Raw genomic sequence first — 13,439 nt, forward strand, 5'->3', positions numbered from 1 at the left:
TTATATGGATAGATAATAAAATATTTAGAGACATATCAGTTCCTTCCACTGAATGATGTATACATCAGTTGTTTATATTTAATTTAATTTGTAGTTCTTTATACAATCTGGATTGAATAGTACTCCAATTTATATTTGTGCTTCTTTGACTTCCTGATTGTTATAAATATTCCTTTTGGTATATACCATGTTCTCTTCCAATTTCCCAGTAAATTAATAGTAAAGGTTAGTAGTTTTTAAACTACTACTCCTTTGTATATAATCTATTGCCTGTCTGGTTCTAACTCCTTTACCAATATTAACTCATTTAATCCTCATTTGAACCCTGTATGATAAGTTCTATTATTATCTCTATTTTGCAATTGAGAAAACTGAGACACAGAGAGAATAAGTTAATTCTCCCAGGTCACATGGCTACTTAGTGACAGAACTGAGATTAGAACTCAAACCATCTGGCTCCTGAGTCCATGCCCTTACTTATTACACTCTGCAAATTTTAAATAATATTTAATAAACAGGTAGGAAATCTCTAACCAGGATGGATTCTTGTCATGGTGACATTTTTGAAATGTGTGTTTTACTCCAGATGTTAAGTCATGCTGCAGGGAAGTATTGTGTAGTAGGAAATGGAAAAGGATCAGAGGACCTGGGTTGTGATCACTCTTTGTCCGCTTACTTCTCCTGAGACCTGATTAGGGAAGTTACTTAACTTCTCCAGAGGTCTACAGCAGCGATACCTTTCTACCCATGTCAGAAGGAGTGTTGAGAATCAAATGAAATAGCTGTGAGACTTAGAAATTCTGGCATAAGTATATATCAAGCTGGCATTTTTTTATTTACTATAATTCAGTAATCCCTCAATTATCTAGAAGTCAGAGTTATGGCATTTTCAGTCACCTAACATAACAGCCTTAAGTCTAAAAACAGAAAAGATTCAAACAGCTATCTTAAAATTCTTTTTTTTTTTTCTGTCAAAATACTGACAGGTTTCATTTACTGCCTGTTATCTTTTATTTTAAATACAGCTCTAATAAGTTTATTTATTTAACTTCTCGGCAGAAAACACCTCAAAAGCAACAAAGTAGAAGTATGCGTATTAAGGGACAGGATGATTGTTTTTAGGCAGGAATATTGACAGAAACAAGAAATTGTAACCAACAGACTGACAGAGAGAAAAAATATATATAAAAATGTTAAGGTAAAAATACAAAATTATAAAAACAGTAGTATAGGACCATTTAGAGTAGGAGTAAGTAGCCATTTATATCATAATCATTCCTAAAGACATCACTCTATGATGATATAGTGATAATATAGTTGATAAGTAATATACCATATATTTAATATACTGATAATATTTATAATATAATATCACTATATTAAAGCATCACTATTAGCTTAATGAATTGTGGATGTTCCTGTTTCTAAATGAATGAACGGTCATTCCGGAAAGAATTTAAGATTAATAAGTAAAGCAAAGCTTCAGTTATCTGGTAAACTTACTAGCGTGTAACCTCTTACTCTGGCAGTGCTAGAAATAAGACACTAGATATCACCTTAAACATGGAAAATATGGTGGAAATTTAGATTGCATTACACAAACGTGATCAAAACTTTTAACATTTGATACAGTTGTCGTGTTGAGGTAGCCTTGGGTTTTTAAGACAATTAATATCATATTTGATGTAAAAATTAAAATTACTTCAAATATTTTATTTACATAGGCTATACCAATATTTAAATATTAGATATTTAAATATTAAATATTTAAAGTCTATCTGATGAATTTGACTTCTATTTACATTGTGTGATTAATGGTTTCATCTTTTCAGATTTACATTTTTTTAGCTTTTGTCAGTCAAACCTGGGAATAGTTCTAATAGAAGCAGTTGATTGTAGTTACTAGAAAGATTAGCAAAATAACTACTCCAAATATTTTTAAAGCTATAATATTTTATATATGTTAAATATTTTTTAAAATTAACCAATGAATTACTGCATATCAACACTATCTTGTAGGTGGAAAAACTAAAGTATCAAAAAGATTAAGTGATGTGTCAGATTACATGTTTACTTGAAACTTGAGTCAAAATTGAAACTTAGGGGTCCTAACGCTCTAGTTACTCCCTCTGGCTCCTACGCTGTGCAGACAACAAATACCACAAAGCTTTGGAAAACTAATAATTATGTATAAATACTTTAATAATAAGTGGTATTATTAGTAAGTTCAAGTAAGGAAGTATTTAGCATTCATAAGATTCTGTCAGTTTTTTATTACTGTCTAAAAAGCTATCCTAAAATATAGCAGTTTAAAACAGCAGCAATTTATTATTTCTTATGTTCTGGGGGTTGACTGGGAAGTTCTTTTGCCGTTCTCTTCTGGGGTCTCTCAGATGCCTGCATTTCTCTAAACCAAGGATTGACCTGAGTGGGAAGTTCCAAGATAGCCTCACTCCCAGGTCTGGCAGCTGTCCCGTTTTCTGTCACCTGGGTGCCCCAGTACTCCTCCATGTGGCCTTTCCTCTGTATTCCTTGCAAGGTGATCCCAGGGCCATATTCCAGGAGCGCAGAGGGGCAAGCTACCAGGACTTAGGCCAAGGGTCTGGTGCTTGCACAGTGTCATTTCTGCCATGTTCTTTTGGTCAAAGCAAATCACAGCCCAGACCAGATTCAAGGGGTTGGGAGATGGATTCCTTCTCTTTGTGGGAAAGGCAGGGCATTTGTGACAATATTTAGTCTGTTATAGGCTATTAATAAATCCAGCATTAGTTTTAAGTTATCTTATTAAACCATTAAAATACTTAATTGCATACACATTTACATTTTACAAAAAACGTCTGTATTTCCTGTAAATGTATTTTGGGTGTGTATTCTTTGCAGTTGTTATATGATTACATTCTTCTACAGTTTTGGCATGTTATATAAAACTTTTAGTGTACTATAGTATTTCTATTAGAACATATAAAATAAAAGATTTAAAAATATTAAAATGTTCATTTTAATTATAAGGATAATTATTACAAATTTATTACTGTTCATGAGAATGGCATTTATTTTTGTACTGCTTTAGACCAAGATCGAAAGGTGTATTTGAATTTATGTACGTTTTTAATCTAGAATGCAACTAATGAACTCACTAAACAGTTGTCAAACGTGAAGTCTCTGAAATTTGAACTCCTGGCAAAAGAAGAACACATAAAGGAAATGCATGAAAAGTATGTTCTTTATGTTTTTATCCATTGTATTTGGTGCCACCTAGTGGCAATCACCTCTATTAAACATTGCACCTCAAGAAAATACAAACGTTAAAAATTGAATTGTCCATCCTTAGTTCGTGTTCAGGCCTACAGAGGATGAAAGTTTAAGGGATATCACAGAAAGCATGGTTGATGGCAAGTTAGTTACTATTTTAAAATTATATTTATAATATTATAGATTTTCTTTCTTACAATAAACATTTAATTTCAAATAAATATAAATTAATGGCCTGAAGACTATGAACAAAAAATTTTAGGATATGGTAATTATTTGACAAAATATGTATGTGTGGGTTGATCCTTACATTGGATTTAATGCCTAAGTTTACAAAGCTAAGATGGAAAAAGGGGAAAATTTTATTTGTATTTAAAATAACTGGAGGGTGATGAAAGTTTGTACTTAAGGTATTTATTAATAAAAGGGGTTTAAAATATTCTATCTCACTGAGTCAAAATTATTTTCTGTCTGTATCTGTTATAGATGTACCAGAGCATAGAGGTGCTAACATTTTCAGCTAGAATTCCAGTGTGTCATTGATCATTTAGGATGTATGTATCTCATACACGTGCATGTATACCACATTATAAGTGAAGAGCACTTAAAAGTGATATTAATAGATAAAACTCTTAGACAAAAAGATTGGTTAATTTTTTAAACAGAGTATCTTGGAGTTTACTTATTAGATTAAGGGGAAGTCTTGCTTACTGTTTAACAGAGAGGGCTGTAAGAAATGTTTTCTGAATCCTGGCTCCTCTACCTGCTGGCTCAGTGCCTCAGTTTAGTAGTATTAGCTCTTAAAGATCTTACGAGGGTTAAATGAGTTAGTACATGAAAAGCACTTATAGCCATGACTGGCCCTAATAAGGACTCCGGAAATGTTAGCTGTTGTTATTATAGTGGGAATAGTTGTGGTGGTTGTCACTGCATCTACCATTTTGTACCTAATATGTTAGCAACTTAACCTAAACTGAAATGTCAGTTCAATCTCAAATGACATTAAATTAGAAGGTATCGTGCCTAATTTTAGTGTGTTTACATGATATTATAAGATTTTGCGTTTGTTTATTAAAGTATAGAGTTGTTTTCTCAGTGTTATGCTTTTTGGTGATCTCTATCACTTGGACTTTTCTTAGTAATGCAAGAAGATAATTTAAATATAATTTTGTTTTCATAAATTTTATTAATCTTCCTCAGTTCTTCTATTTTTTATGTTTTAATGCATATATAATACTATAATTACCAAGTCACAACTGGATTGCATATCTTACAAATATTCAAAATATTAACAGAGCAATATTTTACCCCATGCAGTTATTTTATTAATTTGCAGTTTCACTAATATCAGATAGCATTTAAAGATTAAAGGTAAGTATAGCATTGGATAATATGTGAGCTTATCCTCTTGTTTTTCCCTTTCAAGGCTGTCTCGAATGGAGAGGGACATAACCATGAAAAGACATTTGATAGAGGACTTGAAATTTCGACAGAAAGTGAATTTGGAAAGTAATGAGAGTGTTAATGAAATGTTAGAAAATCTTGAAAAAAAGGTATCAACTTTTACGTTTGTTGACACTAAAAAAAATCGATTCCCATTGTATTTACCTCCTTCACTTGAATATTCAATCTCAATAAATTTATACAAAGTATTCATAGAATATATATATACTGTTACATATAATTACATTATTTGCTCTGAAAGTACATTGTTTCAAAATTCAGGACTCCAAAATCTTATACATAATATTAGCCACACATTCTTTTTATATTTGTAAACATAAACATGAGAAGATAATCAAGTTTAAATTTTAAAGATCTTTAATATTTCTGAGATACTTAATTACAGTTTATTCAGCATTTTGTTTTATTTAAAATTACAATTTATAACGATAGAATCACACATGTAGTTTTAAATTAAATAGGTGATAACCAATAACTATCAGAAGTTCTTTAAAAATTTGTACATACCACAATTTTTTTTTTCCTGAGGAAGATTAGCCCTGAGCTAACATCTGTTGCCAATCTTCCTCTTTTTTTGCTTAAGGAAGATTAGTCCTGAGCTAACATCTATGTCAGTCTTCTTCCACTTTATACATGGGATGCTGGTCTACGTCCACACCCAGCATCTGAACCTGTGAACCTGGGCCGCTGAAGTGGAGCATGCCGAACTTAACCACTATGCCACGGGACTGGCCCCCACCACAATCTTTTTAAAGTGTACTTTTCCCCTGTGTATACTCAATTCAGTCTACTTAGGAAGAGAGTTGTACTTAAAATAGTTGTATATTATCTGACCCCAAAGTAGAAATCAGCAATTTGCTAAAAGAGATTTTTTTTGTTTAAAAACAAATAGGTGCTATTTGCACAAGTCATAAAGCAGCTTGTGCTTTGGCATTCACTAAATGTTATCCACTCCAGGGAGAACATCTCCTTTACTTTCCTTGTTGGAGATAAAAACGTTAAGTATCCGTTTAGCTCAAATGAATTTAAGAGAGAAAATTTTACATGAGCAAGACAAACGCATATGGATTTTCTTTCTCTTTCTCCTCCACACACCTACATAAATTATAATTACTTCCTATAGATTTTTTCAATGTTATCCTTTAAATTTTGCTCACTTTTTAATGTCAATAATCATTTCTGATAGTCTTAGAATCTTTGTATAAGTAATTATGTATCTCTAGTGGCATTAAACAGAAAAAGAAAAACTATTTCCTTTGTTATTCTTTTAAATGTATAATAAATATGTTGTATTACTTATTTAATTTTACCCTGAAAAGTACATATTATATTGGAGACTACAACTGAAAGTTATCCATACCTTGGCTTGTCTAAGAATCAAAACCGACCATCTTCTGCTTCAGGAAGTTTAGCTTAATAATTAAAAGAAATGTAGTTAAAATTAATATTGTCTTATTAGGTGGAAGACTACATGTATCAGTATTCATTTTTTTTTTCCGATTTTTGGTGTGCTATTGATTAAGGATTATTGGTCTCATTCACAATGTGAGTTCTACTAATCTTATACTTAAATTTGATATCATTTATGAGAAAATAACCATGCGTTCATTTGGTTTCTGTTGGAACAAGGACAGAATACCACTAGAATGCCTTCACCAGTAACAATTACCTTATGCCTTACTGTAGGTGCAGACATTGACTGAGGAGTGCTCCAACAAGAAGGTATCTATTGATTCACTAAAGCAGAGACTCAGCGTCGCTGTGAGAGAGAAGTCACAGTATGAACAGATGTATCAGAAAACTAAAGAGGAATTAGAAAAAAAGGTGTGTATTCAGGACGTTTTAGCTTAGAGATGGAATGTAACAATGTCTTTTTCATTTTTAAAGTTGCCAATTTTTCCTTTCCCAAACTATTATGAGTTACTTAAATGTTTCAGATAACTGCAACGAACGTTTATATCTCTACATGAAACACTAAGAATTTAACATTCAAGGTAGTGCTATATTAGAGAAACAGATTTTGTGTCTTGATAATTTCTTATAAATGAATTCTATTGTTAAGAACTGGCACAAGTGGATATAAATCTTTTAGGTCCACCTAAACTTATAAACTAATTAAACATTGCCATTTACTATATGAGATCTTTTGGTCTAAAATAGCTTCCATATCTTTAATGATTTATTATTTTTAAAAAGCATATACTAATTTTGATGATAAATATATAAAAATATGTGCTCAGGATATTTTATTAAAAATAAACAGAAACAACCATCAATTTTACCCAAATAAAAATAAATACATACAGAGAGAGTAATGAAATCCTTTCTTTATCTGTCACGTGTTACTAACTCTTCCAAATCTGTTTATGAAATAATTTTTATTCTGTGATTACGGGTTTTTTGCAGGATCTCAAGCTTAACATCCTAGTATCAAAAGTAAATGAGACTGAATCTGCCATGGCAGAAATTGAAACAGCAGCATCTAAACATCTTCAAGGATTAGCATTGCAAAGTGAGCAGGCCCTAGAAGGGGCACAGAAGAAGTTGCTGTTAGCCACTGAGAAAGTGGAGGAGTTCACCGTATTTGTGAAGGTTTGAATTGTTTGTGCTTTCCTAACTTGTACTTTCCTTCAGGCAGGGTAGGCAGTAGCCTACTTCAGATGATTTGGGGAATACTTTGAAGTTTCTTTCTGCTTCCTTAAACCATAAAGCATCTTCTCCTACCCTTCTCGCCACGTTCTTCAAAATTTGTCTATGAAAGATTTGTTTTTATAGCTCGAGTTTAAAATTTTTCACTTTACTGTTAGTATTCTTTTCCGAGTTTAAAATTTTTCACTTTACTGTTAGTATTCTTTTCTAAATGTCAATTTAGTTACGAAATTGTAGTAATCACATAATTAAGGCAGGTTTTAAGATGAAAGAATTAAGTCATTTCCACTCTACTCTCCTTTTGAAAATCATCAAAGCAAGAAAAACAACCGAAAACTTGCCTCATGTTTATTGAAGCTGGGAGACATCTGAACCCCAGTCCACAACCCTTCAAGACATGGAACGGATAGAGGGATGGTAAATGGCTTAGCAGAACAAAAGGAAGACAGACAGAAGTGCCTGCAAAGGGGGTACCGTCTAGAAATTACCTGACAGCTGAAGAACCCCAGAAAGGCTCAGGGATTGGCTGCGCAAGGCACTACCGAAATTGAGTGTGTTGGGGAAGGGGACACAGGGCTAAAACACGTGGTTTGTTTGCAAGTCTTTGTAAGCAGCTTTTAGACCTCTGGTCTGTCCTTCTGCCCCATACAGGCAGGCAGTATTCCTCCCTTAACCCTTCTAGAAAAATCTAAAAAGAACAGCTCTGGTTTCAGAGGTACCAGGCGCTACAGCCGAGAATCTGGGGACTGCTCTGCTCCTTTTAATCCCACGGTGAGTTGTTCACACCTCTGTTTAGTGCCTTTTATTCTACCTTGTGTTATAATTAGCAGATGAATCTGCTGCTTCTAGATAGATTGTGAGTTCCTTAAAGTCAAGGACAGTGTTTTATTCCTCTCTGCCTCCGTAACATGTACCGTTAGTGCCTCGCAAAGAGTTGGCATGTGATAATGATCACTAACTAATCAAAGTAAATTTCCATTAGGAATGTGAAATTTTAATGATAGTCCTTTTGGCCTTTAAAAATAAGAGTTTAAACAGTTTTGACTACAGTAGTAGAATAACTCTGCTTTCTCCCATTTCTCCTGAAATCACAGTGTTCTTTTTTTTTTAACGAATCTATGATGAGATTCCTCATGCAACTTTTCCTTCAGATGGCATGCATTAGTAAATACTGGCATATCTTAGCAGTAGAAATGTACTTAAATATATAAAATATTTTCAATTTGTGGACTCTTTATAAAATGAAACGTTAAATGTCCTCCTATGGAGTAAAATAACATCACCACTTACTGTCTCTTTTCCCAAATAACACCACTATTATTTGAACTGTTCGATTACACTTGCCACACATATATATTTTTAAAAGTATATTACTTTATATATATTAATATGTTAGTGTTTTCAAATAAGGTTCTTTTCTTTTGTTCTCTTCTCTTCTCGTCTCTTCTCGTCTCGTCTCGTCTCGTCTCGTCTCGTCTCGTCTCGTCTCCTCTCCTCTCCTCTCATCCCCTCCCCTCCCCTCTCCTCTCCCTCCCCACCTTCCCCTCCCCTCCCTCTAGATCGGTCAGTAGTTTGGCATCTCTTAAGCCCCCGGTAAGGAAGGTCCTCTGCTCGACATATAGTAGAATATTTTTGAATCTCCTTATCCCCTTAAGTATTGACCTTATTTATCAGACATAACGTTCCTGGGCTTATAGATTGAATATAAGGTGGAAAATAACTGGATCTTATGTATAATGTGATATTCTTCATTCCCCTAAAAATAGGAGTTTACAACCTTTTATGCCAGTGTTAGTAGTACACCATTTAGAACAAATCCCTTACCTTGTTTCTTTGGAAATCATTGATACCTTGGGAGTCTTCTCATTTTAAAAATATCTACAAAATGAATGAAATAAAACATTTTATCTCTTTTAACAAAGGTTTCACCTGGTGTAAAGTCAAACCAATAATTCTTGCCTCAGAGGACCCTAAATGATTGCAGAGTATTAATTTTAGTAAATGTAATTTACCTTTTCCAGATTTAAAATGTCATTTCTTCCAAATGCTTCTTGAATAGTCCCACTGTTTAACTTATGATAAGCGTTCTCATTGAATATTGTCATTATTTTACTCATGGTATAGAACCATTTTTATTATGCCTTTTAGCTTCATAAATCTTTGTTTTCTTGTTTTATATTCAGCTTAGGGTTTTGTTTATTGAATTTTTAGCCAAGATGTAAAATATGAAATATATGATTATAAGATTTATTCAAAATGCTAATTATTGTTTTTCCTGAAATATTCTTTGAATGTGTCCTTTTTATTTTTTTAAATTTTATTTATTTGCTTATTTTGCGTGTGAAGAAGATTGGCCCTGAACTAACATCCATTGCCAATCCTCCTCTTTTTGCTGAGGAAGATTAGCCCTGAGCTAACATCTGTGCCCATCATACTCTGTTTTGTATATGGGATGCTAACACAGCATGGCTTGATGAACAGTGCTAGGTCCACACCCGGGATCTGAACCTGAGAACCCCGGCTGCCAAAGCAAAGTGTGCAAACTTAACCACTATGCCATTGGGCCAGCCCCAGAATGTGTCCTTTTTAAAAAGAAGAATTGATAACTGGAAGTTTTTAAAACAGAAAAATGAATTTTATGACTAGATATCTGATTATTCTGGACTTGATGAAGTTTCATGACCTCCATGATAGTGTAATGGGTGTGCTTCTTCACATAAAATAATTTAGCCAAAATTATCTCTTAAAAAACAAACTTTTTATTTATGTCCAAGGATATAAACAATATTTAATGATAAAGTGAGTATCTAATCTCTAGTTGTTCACACGTGACTTATTGGCTTTTCATATTTTTTACCAGCAATGATATATTAAGTGTTTTAATAGATAAATTCAGGATTGCTGTGGTTTTGTGGCTTTTTTTAATTTGAGTAATGTATTAAAGATTCTATAATAGGGAAAGATAATAGATACAGGTAAACTATTTTTAGTATTCTTTCAGAACTTTTCCACTTTGTTTCAGTTTGATATTTAGATTGCCTGAGTTAGAATCGACTGATTCTATTGCTTTTAAATAAAAATGCATAATTTTTGTCCCGAAATCAACTTATTAAATCAACCTCTTGGTTGGGGTAGGACGCAAGAATCTGCATTTAACATGTTAACTGGGTGATTACTATGTGTAGTGTAGTTCTAAAAACGTTGCCTTAAATTTTTCTTATAAATTGAATTAAATAACAAAATATATGTTGTTTGGTGTTTAATAGCACCTCTTACCACTCATGACTTTTAATGATAATTTGACATTTGTTTTTCTTAACTGTGTTTTAGGGTCAACGTGTAGTTGATACTGGCAGCACTTGCTGCTTAATCTATTTCTCTAATAAAGGGCCACCAGCAGATTAATGTCAAAACCAGAAACATTGGCAGAGACTGGATATTTGAGTCTGAGGAATGAGATTATATCATCCTTGCCTTCCTCGCACATATGACCTTAGGACTAGGTAGGAATGCTCAGGAGCCACCATCTGAGGCAACATACCATCAGTGACATCTTAAGTCCTACCACATTAGATCAAAACTTCCACCTTTTTAAAAATTTAAAACCTTCCATAATTTGACCCTGTTTATCCTGCCTAGAATCTAATCTTCTTTCCCACCACTCTCCAACTTTTACTCATATTGTGTTCAGTCCTGCCTTTGTTCAAGTTCTCTCACTCAACATGCCCTTCCCTCTTGCTCTAAATCCTTCAGATTTAGCTCAGTGCCCTCCTCTTTCCTGAATCCTTTCTTCAGCTCTGTGGTTAAGAGGAAAAAGCCCCGCTCTACCAGTTACTAGCTATGTTATTTCAGGCAAGTGACTTAACCCTCTGTGCCTCAGTTTTCCCATCTATAGAATGAGTGGTCATAATGGAACATACCCAAGGCAAGGATTTAAATAAGTTAACTTAGATAGAGCTCAAAACATTGGTCTATATACTAGAAGTGCTAAGCGTCAGCTAGTAGTAATAGTATGGCTCTCATTTATCTCTTGAATATTTACTGTGTGTACCACATAAATTAACATATAACCCTTGACTCCTGTATTTTTCTTTTTGTTTCGAGTAGATTATAGCCAGCTTGAAGGCAGGGACATTGTCATTCGTTATCCCCAAAGTACTGGCACATAATAGGATTCATTAAAAGCTTTTTTAATTTTTTTTGAGTAAGATTAGCCCTGAGCTAACTACTGCCAATCCTCCTCTTTTTGCTGAGGAAGACCGGCCCTGAGCTAACATCCATGCCTATCTTCCTCTACTTTATATGTGGGTTGCCTACCACAGCATGGCTTGCCAAGCAGTGCCCTGTCCACACCCGGGATCCCAGCTGGTGAACCCCGGGCCGCCAAGAAGCGGAACACGCGCACTTAACTGCTGTGCCACCAGGCCGGCCCCAGATTCATTAAATTCTTGAGGAATTGATTTTATATCTGCTCCAGGAATGGTACTGGACACACAATCACTGCTCAGATTGAAAACTCTGTGAAGGCAAGAGCTGCGCACGTTCTCTAATGGGCACCATTAAAGAATGTGCATAGTTCCTATATGGAACATTATGATCACCAGGACTCTGTGCAGAGCTTATTAGGGTACCATGTACACAAAAGTACTTAATAAATATTATTAGTAGTATTAATAGTAATAATGTTTGTTCTGGCCCTATTGTGGAATCTGTGTTCCCTTTAGTCTTTTCATTTATTCATAGGGCACAACAAGATTATAGAAGAGGTGGAGTGGCCATCTGTTCTAGATCTAGTCTTGAATATGGAATTTTGCCCTGGGGTAAAATCAAGTGCTTTGAGCATCTGGGCTGGATATATGTGGCAGAGCTGAGGCTTTGAATTCTCCTAATAACTGAAGAAAACACACGAGGGAAATTTCTAGAAGTATTTGCTCAGTTTGACTGAACCCTGATTTAGGCTTGTTAATGTTCTTGTTTGTGAGAGTCATATGCCAAATTCCATCTTCTAAATGGTTTTTGTTGGCTATGAAATAAATAACCAGCCAAAGAAGAACATTTAGCTGGAAGCTTAAATCATTTAATTATCAATGTGTACTTGCTTTGGCAAGATTTAGTAAGATGTTTTGGGCATATAAATTTCTGGCTTCTGTAGTGAGAACATTTTGGAGCAGTATAATTTTATTTACTAATTTTTTTAGTGAAGAAAATTGGCCCTGAGCTAACACCTGTTGCTAATATTCCTCTTTTTGCTTGAGGAAGATTGTCACTGAGCTAACATCTGTGCCAGTTTTCCTCTACTTTGTATGTGGTATGCCGCCACAGCATGGCTTGATGAGCAGTGTGTAGGTCCACACTCGGGATCCAAATCTGCACACCCCAGACCTTCGAAGCAGAGCACACGATCTTAACCACTACGCCACCTGGCTGGCCCCATAATTTTATTTTACTTTATTTTTTAATTTTAATTTTAATTTTATTTTATTTTTTAATTTTAATTTTAATTTAATTTTTTTTGGTGAGGAAGATTGGCCCTGAGCTAACGCCTGTTGCCAATCTTCCTCTTTTTGCTTGAGGAAGATTGTCATTGAGCTAAAATCTGTGCCAGTCTTCCTCTATTTTGTATGTGGGACACCTGCACAGCATGGCTTTATGAGTGGTGTGTAGGTCCCCACCAAGGATCTGAACTTGTGAACCCTGGGCTGCCAAAGCAGAACGTGTGAACTTAGCCACTACACCACTAGGCGGCCCCCATAATTTTATTTTTATATGTACAATTGTTAATACTTTGACACTGATCTACTCTCTTAATTCTGATTTTTTCCTGTTCTTTTTTTTCCCCAACTTTATTGAGATATAATTGACATATAACCATGTATAAGCTTAAGGTGTACAATGTGACGATTTGATACGTGTATATATTATGAAATGTTTACCACAATAAGGTTAGTTAACGCATCCTTCACCTCACATAATTACCATTTTGTTGTTGTTAAAATCTATCTCATTTTTAAAATATTTAAAATCTATCTCATAGCAACTTTCAAGTACATGATACAGTATGGTTAACTGTAGTC

General features: G+C 34.1%; 1 protein-coding gene across 6 annotated transcripts in view; it reads left to right on the top strand.

The window, feature by feature from the left end:
* Positions 1-13,439, top strand: part of CNTLN (centlein) — a 321,096-nt gene that overhangs the window by 262,109 nt on the left and 45,548 nt on the right. For all 6 annotated transcript variants that reach the window (XR_011431201.1, XM_070248231.1, XM_070248227.1 and 3 more), the window contains 4 exons: positions 3,118-3,215; positions 4,679-4,805; positions 6,403-6,540; positions 7,123-7,308. Coding sequence is in view for 5 of the 6 variants with exons in the window: in XM_070248231.1 (XP_070104332.1) it covers positions 3,118-3,215; positions 4,679-4,805; positions 6,403-6,540; positions 7,123-7,308 (549 nt within the window). In the remaining variant the exon portion in view is untranslated. The remainder of the gene's footprint in view (positions 1-3,117; positions 3,216-4,678; positions 4,806-6,402; positions 6,541-7,122; positions 7,309-13,439) is intronic.

This window comes from Equus caballus, chromosome 23 (assembly GCF_041296265.1).
Source record: "Equus caballus isolate H_3958 breed thoroughbred chromosome 23, TB-T2T, whole genome shotgun sequence".
Lineage (NCBI taxonomy): Eukaryota > Metazoa > Chordata > Mammalia > Perissodactyla > Equidae > Equus > Equus caballus.